Source organism: Neopsephotus bourkii, unplaced genomic scaffold (genome assembly GCF_033783945.1).
Source record: "Neopsephotus bourkii isolate Nb327-2 ecotype Australia unplaced genomic scaffold, CSIRO-AGI_Nbou_v1 NB_860, whole genome shotgun sequence".
Taxonomy (NCBI): domain Eukaryota; kingdom Metazoa; phylum Chordata; class Aves; order Psittaciformes; family Psittacidae; genus Neopsephotus; species Neopsephotus bourkii.
Genome location: NW_026901356.1, coordinates 2,504,888 through 2,519,995, shown reverse-complemented (window position 1 = coordinate 2,519,995; position 15,108 = coordinate 2,504,888). Strand labels below are relative to the sequence as shown.

The 15,108-nt window shown below is 41.2% G+C and overlaps 1 protein-coding gene and 1 long non-coding RNA gene across 6 annotated transcripts in view; one reads left to right on the top strand and one right to left on the bottom strand.

Moving 5' to 3' along the window:
- The window catches only part of WT1 (WT1 transcription factor), a 33,782-nt gene extending 25,999 nt beyond the window's left edge, over positions 1-7,783 (top strand). For 3 of the 5 annotated variants that reach the window (XM_061356585.1, XM_061356588.1, XM_061356587.1), the window contains exons 7-9: positions 1,310-1,399; positions 3,036-3,128; positions 6,425-7,783. In XM_061356585.1, the coding sequence (XP_061212569.1) occupies positions 1,310-1,399; positions 3,036-3,128; positions 6,425-6,546 (305 nt within the window). In that variant the 3' untranslated portion in view covers positions 6,547-7,783. Of the gene's footprint in view, positions 1-1,309; positions 1,400-3,035; positions 3,129-5,180; positions 5,266-6,424 lie in introns of all 5 variants that reach the window. The other 2 variants (XR_009725939.1, XM_061356586.1) reach the window with 2 other exon arrangements.
- LOC133213976 (uncharacterized) overlaps positions 1-15,108 on the bottom strand; it is a 31,442-nt gene that overhangs the window by 2,819 nt on the left and 13,515 nt on the right. The window lies entirely within an intron of this gene.

The following is a 15,108-nucleotide window of genomic DNA, read 5'->3' as shown; positions in this document are numbered from 1 at the left end:
CATAATAAAATCAGAAATACAGACACTTCTGTGGAGATTTATGAAACTGATAGGTTTTTAAAAACATACCCGGAGAAATTAACCCCACTATGCATGTCAGCTGATGTTTTTCCTCAGGTCCTTCCTCCTGGACCTTTGTTTTAGATCTCAGCGTTCCACAGTAGACAAAAGCAGGTCCCAGCTGGTCTTGTGTGTACCTTGCAGATAAAACCCAGGATTCTCCCAGCCTTGAAGCAAGAGATGTTTCATTACTTCTTGTCCTGAGGCCTCTGTGCAAGGCTGTGGCTCTGTCACCAGACCTTATGTAGGGATAAAGGTGATTATATCTGAGGCTTTTTCAGGATTCCAGTGTGTGAATCAGATCTGAAAGATCATACAGCTACTTCTGTAGCAGCATGAGGACTATTGTTTTGTGTGCTGGCTGAATTTCACCAACTGTGTGGTACGCTACATGCCAGCAGTGTTTCTCTCTTTCCTCAAGCTCCTTGATTGCTGCATTTGTTTTTGCATGTGTATATTGCATGTGTATATTGTTGGTCCTTTGCGTTGGCTGAAAGCCACATTCATTTGAGACACTATCTTGTAGGGGGCTCCTTTTTTTGAAAAGCCAGAATCTCACTTTTTGTCCCAAAGAAAAGCCATCCCAATGGTCTCTGCTGAGCTGCATGGGAGGTGGAGAAGGAGTTTATATTTACAGGGGGATTTGCAATAATTCACAGGCTTGCCTGCAGGAGGTGTGCAGCTACATGAGAAATGCTATTTAATGGTGCTTTATGAGAGAAACATCATTTGTGTTTTGGGGAAGAATATGTGTTTTTCTGTGGTTGAATTTTGCTCTGTTTCTTTTAATTTGTTTTAATTTAGAATGGTTAAAATTGCCACCTACATGGATGACATTTATTTAGGTTTTGCTTTAAAATTAAGTTGTTCCTTTGTACAGAATATGTATTACTGAAACAGGTGGAAAGGCCTTAACATGGTTTTCAGAGAAATATAAACCAAGAGATTTCTGTTCTTTTCCAGCAGAAAACAACAACCAAAACCCATGCAACTGGAATATTTCTGTAGCTTTTACCTAATTTTTTTTTTTGTTTGTTTTTTAGAATGAGCAGATTCATTATCAGTGCAGATGCAGTAGAATGATGCCATCCTTTCCCCACTGATCCCAACACAGCTGTATGGGTTTATAGTACTTGAGTCTTGGGGTACCAGTAAGCTGCTTTAGGCAAGAGAGAAGTCTACTTCTCATTCTAGCTGATGTGTTCCCTCACCTAGCCACATATTCTGATAAACTGTTTGTCCTTTGCAGGTGAAAAGCCTTATCAGTGTGATTTTAAGGACTGTGAACGAAGATTTTCCCGTTCAGACCAACTCAAACGCCACCAAAGACGACACACAGGTTTGTTGACAGCACACCTCTACTCACTGTAGTTCATCTTTAGATGTCAGTTGTGATCTAAAAAGTCTACTTCTGAACCTCTCTTATGATGTGTCTGCTCATACACAATGCCCACAGTGCCAAACCCTTGAAGTTAGATTTAGGAGAGGGCTGTAGCTGGAGTTTTTATTAGCACTGCAACACTTTCATCCTGCTGCTGAAACAGCTTTCTTAATGAAACTGTTTGCTTTATACTGCACCCCCAATATAGGGAATCTGTTATTTAAAAAAACCCAAAACAGTTCTGCAAGAATTTGCCTGATAAACACTACTGTTGCTATTCTGATGCTTGTGTGGCAGTGCTAACAGGTGAATTCTGCACGTGCCTGACCTGAAAGGCTGGTGGAATTACTGTGCATGTCTGTGTGGACAGAAATGGAAAAAGAAAAGCTGTGCTGTCTATAGTGCTTAAGATCTTAATTCAGCAAACCACTTAATCGTAGATTTGAACCGTTTCTGAAGTCTGTCAACTAAAGAAGGATTCCAGGGGTAGCAAGGAGACAAACGCCAAAGATCTGGCTGACTGGATTGCAAAAATAGCCTGGAAAGTGTATAGCAGTTTATGTACGGCAGAGAGGGCGAAGCAGTAATGAGGGTTTGGGTCCTATCTAGGCTTGTGTCCAGGACCTGTCTTTCTCAGTGGATCATTGAGAGGGCGAAATGTTCTGAGACAGCTGAAATTGCTTGTGAGTTCAGTCCAAATGCAGTATGTTGTTTTTTTGCACAGACACCATTTTCTGGAGATGTCAGGACAGCCTATTTCAGCATTTCAGGAGTTCTTGGAAGTCTAGACTAGATTGACAAAGAAGGCAGCAGCCCTTCTCTAAGTCACAGAAGATGAGGTGGTGATGAGTTCAGCCTCCTAGCCAAGAGTGGAACCATGAGGGAACGCCCTATGGAACATGAGAAAGGGCTTCAGAGTGCTCCTCTGAGTTGCAGCAAGAAATTGCATTTGGATCTCCTGTATTTTGGGGAGTGGCCTGACAACTGGTTTACTCACTGTTGTGTGGTGGATTTCTGCCTACCACATTTCTTGCTCAAGATGTTCTATCTCATTTAAATGGTATAATTGGGACATGTAGGAAGTGTCTTTGAAAGCTGGTGTAAAAGTACTCTCTTGGTATGATATGTTTTTAGCAACTGCATACTAGAACGTATCTGTGATAAGCAGTCCCCAAGACTTATCTGTAGTGTGTAAAGTAGTAGTAGAAGTGTAAGGCTATTTGGAGCATATAAATATGTACCTCCATACTTCTATTCTTAAGTCATAGTTGCTCATACATGATAGCACTGGTGCCAAGCCACAGGATCAGAATTAACATTTGCAGATCCTGCTTAGTCCAACAGTGGGTGTTTGTTCATAATGGTACTGTTTGGATGCTTCAGCCCCAGACATCAGAAGAAGAGGTTACAAAGGGATGGTAGCCTAATTAATGACTTTCTATAATTTGTAGGCATGAAGTTAGGAGGAGCAGTTCCAGTAGCTAGTACTAACCCACCAGGCTTTTTCAGAATTCAGAAATAGCTGATTTCTTTCACTCTTCCAAAAGGTGTTGGGATATAAGATAGATTTTATTTTTTTCTTTGGTCTCTTCAGGCGTGAAGCCCTTCCAATGTAAAACCTGTCAGAGAAAGTTCTCCAGATCTGATCATCTGAAGACTCATACCAGGACTCATACAGGTAAAACAAGTGCGTAAACTTTTCTTCACATTTATATTTCATTATTTTTAAAGTTTAAATCCAATGTTGTTGTAAATTATATGATTAGAAAGTCTCTTAACCAGGAGTTAAATATTCAAATAACAGAAAGAATTTCAGACTGTGTTGGTGTTTCAATGTGACTACATTCCCCAGGTGTTGCAGTCACTTTTCACAAAGGGCTTTAGATGATTTTGGAAACCAGGCTTTCTTCATGTTTAAAGACATTTCAGCTTGGCAAAATCTATTTTGTCAGCTATTGTGAAATGAACATCATAGTCTCAGCCCACAAATGTCAAGTTGATCTATTGTCTTTACCGAAAAGCCCTACAAGACAGAAATTTTAATTCCAGCTTCAGCCGAAGGTCTGTAATCTAAAGTATTCATGCCTACTCATGCTTCTCTTAAGTGTCTGCTGAGCCTAATGCAGGATAGTATGGCAAAGCTCTTGCTCTTGCTGCTTGTACTGTAATCTCCCCAGAAGATAAAAGGAGTGCCTTTTGCAAACTCACACTGACAGACACTAAAGCAAAAGCTTACTCAGATATTCAAGGACCTTTTTGTGGAAAACACAGTATTTTATATAAATACAGGGAAAAAATAGGAGGCCATTTTAGTCTACTCTGCTCCCATGTAAGTGTAAAAACCGTTAAGGAGCAACTGCAGCAACCTCTGCATTTTAGTTTCAAGTTTCAGAATTATTCCTGTGAACTGACATTTTCTATTCCCTTCCACTATGTGTGCAGTATTTTGACTAAGTAATTGTTTACCGAGCACTTTGACATGTTATTAGATGTCACAGGGTTTTCTATACTGGTGTTAACCTTTTAAATTCAGTCTCTGTACAGATGGACAAGGAGCCTGAAAATCTTTTTCTCCCTGCTAAGGATTCTTATTTCTCTTCTGGACCGTAAAACACATATCTAATACTTTCAAAAATAAAAGAGGAATTTTAATAAAACAAATTATTCACTTGAGAACATGGCATTTTCTGTGGCACTGGCCAAATAGATGCTTCAAGTAACGGCCATATCTACACTTGCAACCTGCAAATGGTGAAGTGCATGGCTCTGTTCCTGGGCTCACCCCATAGTCTCACGATGAGTTGCAGGGCCTTTCTTCATCAGCAAGAGGTAACATTCTGGTAGAAACAAATGGCAAGTGGTTGTCATGTGTTAGCAAGCCAGGATAAACTACATTTTCCCATCACAGTTCTGATCTGCCAATTCAACACTTTTGTGACTCCAGTAATTTTTTTACCCCAGGTTAGCTAAAACAGTGAAGAACTTGCTCTTTTTTTTAATAGTGAAGCTCATATCCCTGTTCTAGTTGTTCCTTGCTGCAAGCCCACAGTGCTGTCATTGCTGGAAGCAACGTCCTTGCACACTGATGCCCTCGCAGCACAGACCTTTGGGTGGGCTCACTGCCTGCCACTGGTTTAGGTTCTGTGCGAGCTCTGCAGCTCAGCTGTGTGTTGCTGTGATGTTCTGTTGGCTGTTTTGGATGTGTCAGGCTCTGACTGTAAAATACACATATTCCCATGGGAATGAGCACTAGTGGTGGGTGGGGACTTCCCATCTCCATCTTGCCCTGTAGCTTTGTCCCCCCTTCTTTCTTGTATTCCCTGAATTTTGCCATAAGCCACCTTGCTCAAGTTAACAGGCTCCATGTTAAATCTTGATGAAGGAAAGCATAGGTGACTTCCATCTAATTCCATCCCTAATTTTAAGTCAACTGCCAGGCTATTTGTTAAGCTACAAATTCAGGGGGTTTTGTCTCCACAAGCAATTTTACTCTGACAGCAATCTTTGCTGTAGAAAAAATGAATCAAAAAACAACTCCATACATCTATATACATTGTTAGAAATGGAAATGTGATTTCTGATATCTGTACAGAGAAGCTGTGCAAAGGAATTTGTGCCCAGCACAGGAATAATAGAGATAGCTGCCTCTTGTTGTGAGAGGACAACCAGAATTGCTTGTGAAACAGCAAAACTCTGCTGCTTTTACTGTGGTGGTTCAGTGATAGGTAACTCACATCAGTTCACAGGATGGTTTTTCTAATGCTGCCGAGATGAAAGAAGACCTCTTTATACAATCTGTGATTTTTATCAGTAGCCCTGACCAGGTAATTTTTTTCTCATACTGTTTTATGCGCCCATGTGAGATAGCTGATGCTTTTGCCAGCATGTGTGTTAAGTAGATAAAGTAGAGTTTAAACACCCTTAAATATATTGCATGGAATTTTGCAAACAGAAATACATATTTACTCCAACCCCAGATCCCCTTTTGTCTGAGTTTGATGTTTGTGAAATACACATGTGAGGCAAGGAAGAGGAGAAGATGCCTGGGTGAGCCCCAGGGTATCTTGAATTGGAGAGTACAAGGTGTGTAGAAAGCACTGAAGAGCCCAGCCCAGAGCTGAACCTACTTTAAAATATTTTTTGGGAAACAAGAGAAAATGCAGTTCTAGAAGAAACATGAATCACCGGGCACTGCTCTGAGCTAATGAAAGCATTCCATCAGCATTCCTGCGGCGTCACAAACACGGCCTGAAATTCCACTTAAACATTGTAAAAAATCGAGAGACCAGATTAAACTGTAAAAAGGTGGTGGCAGTTCTTGTTAAAATTGAATTGTCTTTTTTAGTGATTATGCTCATGGGAGTGTTTGAGCCTTCAACATCTCCCATAGATGTGCATCTACTTTATTTAGACAGTAGTGGGAAAGTTTTAGTCTGGCTCAGCAGACTTTATGCTGAACTCTATTGCTTCTACCATATTCACTTACACTCACCAGTTTCAAAGAACTTCAGCCAAAACTCATTGAACTAGCTGGAAAAACTCTCCTTGACTTGAGGTCAAGCTCTAAATAGTCACTGACAATTTTCACAGTGACTAACAGTATGTCTGCACTACAGTGTGACTGAATCTTGTGCAAATGCCAGAGTGACTTTTAAACTAGCTCCTTCAAGACCTGAGAGTAGTACAGACATGGCAATGCGATGTTCAATAAGGGCCTGTCATCAGGAATGAACCACTGCAAAATGTTCTACGTCATCTGAAAAGGCTGTTGTTAGAGATCAGCTGAGGGAGGTGTAGGAAAGCCCTGAGTGCTGATGGGATCAGGGACTGAGGGCTCTCCCACACTCTCTTAGGATGGCCCGGGATGCCTTTGCTCCTGACAGGGGCTCTGCCTGACCCCTTACAGCCCTGCAGAAAGAAAACAAATAGCAGTGTCTGAGGCAAGCTGTATACCCAGTTAATAACAGGGTGTTTTGTTAACAGGTGAAAAGCCTTTCAGTTGCCGGTGGCCCAGCTGTCAAAAAAAATTTGCCAGGTCTGATGAATTAGTTCGTCATCACAACATGCACCAGAGGAACATGACTAAGCTGCAGTTGGCCCTTTAGGCAGTCCAAACAAGTGAATAAACCAGTGGGACATTATGAGCTACTGCAAACTTTATCAGCCATCTTCGATCACCTCTGTCAGAAAGCTGCAGCTGTCTTCACATCCCATTTGACACAAGTTAACTAAACTGTAGGATTCTGCTCAGCCTTGTCTTCCATTTGGACTTGCACAAGTTCCCATTCAATAAGTTCAAGATATTTTTACTTGTTCTTTTGTTAAAAAGTAAGCAAGGTTGCCACAGTTATAGAATATTATAAGCTATGCTTAACCTTTCTCATTTGTCTCTAGTTTTCTGGTTTTATTTTCACTTGAACTTTTCTAGGTGCAAAGTCTTGTGCTTTTTTAACTCCTACGGTGGGTGGGTGGATCCTCCCCATTGAAGGTAAGCTTTATGCTTACTTCATCTGTGCATACGCTGAGGTTTCCCAATGCTAGTACAGCTATCCTCACAAAATGAGATGGACCAATCACCTGAGATACTTCGGGTAAACTTTATACTTGTGCTGCCAAAGGGCAAGTTTTTTAAGTTGGAAAACCAGCTTTTGAATATCACAAATTAAACATTTTTAAAGGACATATTTCTAGAGCAGCTAAAGATAGATGACCCAGAGCCTCTCTGTACAGAAAATAAGAATCTTACCATTAAGTTAACTTGTTTTTTAAATAATCATATAATTGATCCTCCCCAAACTGTTTTGTTTGTCGATTAACTCTCTCCCTTTCTCTGTCTCTGCTTAATGTATTGGTTTAAATTTATTCTGTTGTAAGATGCATAGATCTTCTTTACACAAACAGAATTGCAATCATTGTAGACATTTGAGATTTGTTTACAATGTAAAGCCACACTGGTTATGTGGCTGGCAAGCTGTATAAACTTAAAACTGAACTTCTAATGGGGCTGGTCCAGGATCTCCATTAGCAGATTACTCTTAAGATAAGTAACTTAAAAAGATTCTTTGTCAAGTATATGTGAAAAAGACATTATTAGTGTAACAAAATATATTGTTTCAGGGGTTTGGGAGGAGGGATTTATTATTTACTTTTAATTGCTTGAAATTTTGTGTATATGTATATCTGATAATGTATTGCTCTTAGACATCTAAAATTAGAAAGTGTATAAATATTAGATGCATCACTGTTCTGATGTTGTTGCTGTTACAAACTATTGATAACACTAAGAATGTAACCTGCATTTTTCACTGAGCTTTCAATTAAAGCCCATTCAAAGAGAAACAAGTAAGCGTCCAGCAGATGTCTTGTTTCATGTCTGGTATTAAATTTCAAATTCCCTGTCCAATAGTATCCTTTTATTTTTTTCCCTGTATATAAAGGTACCACCAGCACTGATGACCACTAGTTAACCTGTCCAGGTCTTGACCACAATTTATCCATCTCACTTGGGAATCATACTGGCAGCAGCAAACAGTGTCAAGTTTCATATTGTGCTATAAAGCAGTTGCTTCAATCGCTCGTCTGCTTACCAAACTGTTCCTTTTCTTTTGACCTGTAAGATTTGTGTAAGAACCTTGTAGAACAGTAAAATTCCATTTATAAATAGCAGTGCTGGCCTTCTGTAGGACCGAGCCGAAACCCGGCGCACAGAGAGCTTCTCAGATTAGAATGTCACAGGCTGACTTTTAAGTAAAAGTTAACTTCGAGTTGGGGTGGTTTAAATCAGTTCAGCAGGTTGAAAAAGACAGTCTCTCTGAGATGATGAAGTGTGAAAATGCAGATAAAAAAATATTACTGTTTCTTTGTCATACTGCCTGCTTTTCTTTGGAAATAAGTACAGCCTGCCTCAGCGCCCTCTGACCTTGCAAAATATTTGTATCTCTTTAGCAAAAATCTTTAATGTATCTTGCCAAGCTTTTTTCTGTAATGTACACAATGGAGTTCTGTGATGGGTTGAGCTTTCTATCTTAAAGTGCAGCTGCATCGTCAAGAAAACTCAACAGTTAATTCTTCAAGTCCTCTTTTTCGCATGGGTATTGCATCACTGTTAATTACTGTTGGGGTACTGTGACTCATTTGTATCAGTCAGCTTTATCTTTGGCTGCCAAAAGACAGCATCTCTCTGGAGAAACTTATAGCAAGTGGGGCAAACATCAAATATTTGGAGAGAACGGCGTACATAAAACTGCACAGAATTAAAAAATGAAGCAACTCTTCTTGCTTTCTTGAGAGAAAGTTCAGTCACCATCACAGCGTCCTCTGATTTACCCAGCAGCAGTCTGCAACAGCTACAGAACAGTCTGGTTTTCAGCCTGCACCCAAACCAGAGAGCTGCCGCGAGTGCTTGTACTGAAAGCCAAAAAAAAAAAAAAAGGAAAAAGCAGCCTCCCATTGTGTCTGCATTAGTCAAACATAAATAAAACTATTCCCTGTGAACTCCAACCAGAGCTCCACTGCAGCACGGCCACGCTTCCAGTGACATGTAAGTAACTACAGCCAGGGGTTTGCTGCTTGGTGAGTTGTGTGCCAAAAATGATGGTAGGTGGCTACCAGAAACAAAGCAGGGGCTGATGAATGACAGAGCTTGTCCTTTTGTAGCTGCTGTTGCCACTTTTTCAATTAATGCATTTACTGCTATGCCACTAGTTGATGATTGTCACATCTTCCACCCTGCCGAGTGCAGTGAGGACAGTGGGAAATGTTTATTATTAGATATTATTTTTATTCCTAGTTATTTTACAGCCTTTGTCATGGGAGACATTTTATGTGTCTCCTTTCATTTCCTGGTTTTCAGGACTTCTATCGGCAAGGTAAGCCACCTTTATGGGAATGCTTTACTCCATGAATTTCTCAGAAGTAGCCCCAAGACACCGGTTCTTGCAGCATGCAATACCTCATTTTGCAGCAAGCAGGCTGAGCTTCTGTGAGCTTAACCTCCCCATGGAAGATGAGGGGGCTGTGCTCTGTTGTATCTTACATGTACCCTTAGCTCTCTCGAAAATTTTCAATCCCACAATTAATTAAGCAATTTTTTTATAGCTCTGCCCTCTGTTCTTAAGCTGAAAATGTTATTTTGGCTGATGGTTAATACTGTATCATGATTGGCATGCTACTCCTGTCCTGTAGCTTCCACAGTCCCCCCAGGATGGAGAATGTTAATTCTATCTACTTTTTCTTGTCACTTTGTGGTGTACAAGATGTGTTGGGTTGGAAAGGGAATGTGGTTTCTCTCTCTCGTGTCAGCTGGGATTCAGGGGTTTACCTGAACCAATTATTTTAAGGCAGGTGAATTCAGCAAAGTGTCTCTTCTGCTTTGGGAAAATGGGAGCTAACGCGTCTGAATGGTAACCATGTGCTCTGCTGCTGGTGCATGTGAGGTTCTTTAAGGGTACAGACTGTACTGACCTCACAAGGAGGCACAAAGGTGTTATCTTGCTGCAGTTAGTCACCCAGCCTGGAGATAGTTCATCCTTCAGGTTCTCTTTCCATGGTGGGTTAGGTCCTGTTCATTTTAGAAGCCACTCCAATCAAGCCTATCTGTTTCAGGATGTCAGTAGGATTCATTTCACTGTGCCACCAACCAGCCTGACAGAGGCTGGGAACAGTTCCTGAAGGTGCAGGTAGGTGACTTAAACCAGTGTTTCTTCCTCCTTCCCTTTCCCCAGATGGGAACTGGGAAAACCTTGTGCAGTCTTTTCCCATTATCAGTGTGGCCTGACAGCAAATCCAGTATGATGACCTTGTCCAAAAGTCTGACAAGGCTCTGGCATGGATTGAGGGGCTTTGGGAAAGTGCCTGCAGCCCCACACCTTAGAGCCACCTGGACATGAGGTGGGTACAAAAAGGCAGCCAGCAGGCACAGGTTCGCTACTGCCAGAGGGCAAGAAAACGTTCTGCTGCTCAATCCCAGTCAAGCCTTGTTTGTACCTTCCCCATGGGATAAGTACGGGGAGGGGGAATCACTCAGCTTTTTAGCTGGGGAACTCTTCCCTCCTTGGGGAAAATCCTCCTTCCCCCTCCCTCCCCTCCAATTAATAACAAAGTAATTAAAGGCAGCGTATGTAGTTCAGAATGGCACTAATGGACGAGAAATCCCAGCTGCAATATTTGGGAAGGTTCAATAAAAGATTCATTAGGATTCTTTTAGTTATTGGAAATCCTGGTGACACAGAGGAGCCTAATGAAACAGAAGAGCGATGAGTTAAAGAAAGCCCAAACCCAAATCCCAACCTCACTGACACCATACTAAAAATTAGACAATTAAGAGTAAAACCAGGAATGTAGCCAGAACTGTTTCACCTCAAATAATAAACACAAGGATAAGTTGCCAAGTGAGGTCAAAGAAGCAAATGGTAAAGTGAGTTTAGGAGACAGATAGACACTTTTATGGGGAGAGAGGGGATTGAAGGATACAGTGACAAAACTGGGGGTAGAGCTGAGATAAACCTGGAGGACAGTGGTGGGCCAATAGCCTCAGAGAGTGCTCTGAGTCCTGGTGCTCAGCAGAGGAGCAGAGCGGCTCTTAGTGCTTGCAGAGAATTACCTGGCTGTTGGCAGCCTCCTGCGAGGGATGAGGGGCAACTGCCAGAACAGTCTGAGGGGAAGGTGAGCCTGGCAGACAGCAGTGGGTGCGCTCTCACTGTGCTGCTCTCAAGAGTTACTGTTTGTTTCACAGGTGAGATGCCTGGCAGACTTGCTAAAAGTCAGGTTTTTGAAGGACTTCCACCCAAGCAGCTTGTCTTCTTGCAAGTTACCAGTGCAAAGCACAGAAACGCCAGAAGAAAGGAAAGAAACTTTGGGTTTGTTTGTTTTTTTTTGTTTTGTTTGGTTTGTGTTTTTTTTTTTTTTTGTTGAAGACTGCTTGTAATGAGAAAGGTTGGGTAGAGTATGAGTCAAGTGAGGCAAAGACAATATATACAAGGGTTATGTTGTTCTCTGTAGCAAGCTCTGAATACTTCCATGTTGTCAGCATAGCTTGATTCCCATAGGGAAAGCTGGCAGAACTGTGTCTTCAAACAGTGGCATGAAGAAGCCTGGTTTTAAGTGCTTAGTTTGCTCATCTCTGCCCTGACAAGCAGGTGTGGTTCCACTAGCCCAGTAAGGCTGTTAGATGGTGGTGGTGAGGGAATCAAGGCCAGCATGTTTTCTATGTAGATTGCAATCCAAACACAAACACCAGCTTCTGCTGCTAAAAAAGTTTGCTGTGATGCCTCAAAGGGCTCTGAGCAGTGAGGATGGTGTGAAAGGATGTATTCTCCTGTCTTCTAACACACATAATTTGGACAGCTCTTGTGCTAGGTGCTGTAGAAAACACGAGTACCAGGAAGACTCTGCCCCGAGTAAGTTTCCAGCCACAGGGTTTAAAAGACCAAGAGTTTAAAGGCACTGAAAGTCACGAATGAGAAAGTCTAGTCCCCAGCAGGGCTTTCCTATTCCTCATGACTAAATGCCAACCCCATAGGTATTAATATGATTTAATAGCATCACTGTTTTTTATGTGAAACAGGCTAGTTATGTTCTGATGAACTCGGGCAGAACCAACATCCTAATCTTCAAATAAGAATGGAAAGACCTGGCTGATCATCCTGGCTTGAATGACTAGGTAAATCTAATATAGAACTAGTTGCCCTTCCCCAGCAATGAAAGAAGCCCTTTTGGCACAAGGGGATTATAAAAAACCCCAGGACTCTGAGACACCTTATTACGGAGGTGTGTGAGTGAACTAGAACTGTGTTTACTCTCAGGCTGGTACTTTTTATGGCTTATTCTCATCTGAGTCATGCCCTATAACTCCCATTCATTTGAATAAAATGCTGAAAAACAGCTACCAAAAAAAAAAAAAAAAGAAAAAAGAAAAAAGAAAAAAATTATCCTCACTGCCTGGAAAAAGTCCTGCCTGGAGTTTCTTGGGAAACGGCGTGTCCTTGCACATGTGCTGTACTCGCACAATAATCATGTCTGCTCAGTGTTTCCTTCCAGGAAGGTCTCTGACATTTTTAACCATATTGCTGAGGTTTTTAGGTGAAGTTATTGGTCTAGCTGCACAGTAGAAGTACATTGTAAAGGCAAATAAAGAGGTTTTTATCTGCTCCAGCCCAACAAAGACCCACATTTAGAGCAGAAGGGTTGTTTCGCTCTCAGCCACTAGACGGCTTGTCCTGGAGGGTTTGCTCACATGTGGGACTGCTGCATCTCAGGCCAAGCCACTGCTGGAGGAATTGCCTAACCTGTAACAGAAAGTTACAGGGTTTACAGAGCAGCAGTCAAGAGCTGAAGACTGTCATGCAACATGACTCCAAATACAGTTCAGTAGCCTGAGTATGGTATTGTGCTGTTATTGTAATTGCAGAATTTATCCAAGCGGATTTGGGGAGCTATTGAGAGACAGAGTTTTAAACATCTGGTAGCCTGGGGCATTCTTCAAAGGCCAAGCGCTTGCTGTCCTTCAGGCTGCCTAGGACACTGCTGGGGAGAGGTGTGCTTTAAATCACTCACTATTCTGTTACCTCAGAACTGTGGAGATGCATGTTTCTGGTATTAGAAAGAAAAATTAAAAGATAATCAAAGGCAGGAAAGGTCACATGGCAGCAGGATTTGAATTGCCTGCAGTGAATATTGCCCTGGTGAATGTCCACTGGACTGTCTGAATTACAAATCTCAAATTAGCTTTGGTACTGCTGTGGAATGAATGAAACCCTCTACTGATGGAGCCACTTCCTCAGCCTGCTAAGACTTGCCAGACCAGTGTGCCTTGTGGCAGGCTTCCCCTTTGTGAATCCAGTCTGAAGAGGATGAGCTGCAGTTCCCAATACACAGTACAAACAATAACAGCTTAATATTTCTAACAGTTGTGTCAATTCTGTACCATGCCCCAGACTGCCAAAAAACATAATATAAGCATATCTATCTGGGCTGCAGTGTGTTACAAGAATTCATTAGGACAATATGTGATACGGTGCTGAAACAGAAGGCTGGGTTTCTCTGGCCAGAGATGAGGAAGTCTAGTCCCTGTTGAACTTTTACTACTGATAAAGACAATGTCTGCTGGCAGCACTCATTTTTTACTAGGCCATCTGCATCTAGTCAAGGATAACTTGACTTTGTGAAAAAGCCATTCATCAGAATCAACCCTGTACAACTTTCTCTTGATGAGTAAAGCAACACAAGAAAGAGCGAGATGGTTAATAACCTTCTTTGGGAGCAAAAGGTCAATGTTGGTGTAAACAAAGCGGTGTCATAGTACTGTACAGAAGCATTGAAGTTTCCTGCATGTTTATATGGCTGATGCCCTGTTTCTTTTTTTATCAGTGTTTGTTATCATTTATTTTGCTCTGCTTTAGCTGATCTATAAATCTTTATAACAGTGTTCTTTATTTTCTTAATTTTGTCATCTCTCTTAGTGCCTTTTATCACCTGTTTGTATCCAGTATGTTTGCTACTCTCTGCTGCTTGATGGCTGCCTACCATTAGTTTTTTTAACTCTTTAGTTCTCATCTACCACATACGTCTAATAATTAAATCTTTCAGAATACCCTTTTTTTTTCTAAAGCTGAATCAAACACTGAAGACATTCCCATTGTCTCCTTAACAAATCATTAACTATTAAAGGCAAAAAATGAATATGAGATGGTGAAATACTCCTTCACCCAGTGATAGACCCTTGCTTTTAGCTGCGCAACACAGAGACTAGGTTGTAGCTGCATATTTTTCACACCAGGCCTTTATCACTGTTCTTCAGATCCAAACTGGAGAGTCCTGGACTCGTGTCCTGTGGAGAGGCAGCAGGTTCCTCCTCCTGCTCTCCCGGTCTTTGGCTTTCATGCTTCACAGCCTCACATGTGGAGAGCACAGCTGCTAGAAACTGGACCAAAGGCCCCAGGCTCCCTTCACTTCAGTCATAGATCATCTAGCCAAGTATTTTATTATGGTCTAAATTAATGACAGCCAGCTAACAGGAGGATATTCCGTATCCACAATGAGAAACATGAAGCAGCTGATACCTTGGTAGTGTTATTTGGCTGTTCAGAGGTACTTGCTTTAGAACCACAACGCTTAAAACCTCATAGATAGACAGATGGCATTTGCCTGGAGAACAGATATTTTCTTGAGCATACAAGAGTTAAAATTCTTCATCAAAGAATGCCAAAGAAAATAATAATGTGAATTTTTCTTAGTGAAGAGCCTCTAGACTTCACATTTTTTCCTTTGACCTGCTTTGTGTTTTGAATGGGCTAGATATTCAAATCATACAAAATATGGAATTGGCCCCAAACATTTCTTGGGGGATGTCCTCAATAAAATGTATATTGTCCTTTTTAAGAGATTACATCTTGAAATGTTTTGTTTAGTAGAGACTTATGCAATGTAATGTAATGGCACCAGAGTATTTATTGCAACTGGGTACTACAGGGAACCAAAAAATACTAGATTCTGAATTTCACAATTAACAATGAATTTTGAGACCAGCCAGTTAAAACATTCATCTCCCTTGTTAGTAAATGTGATATAAAGTAATGCACTTCTAATAGTATGAACCTCTGATGAATCTGCAGTATTAGACTCTTAGTTAGAAAAGACCCATGTTCCTGAAGCTAATACGAGTAAGACTT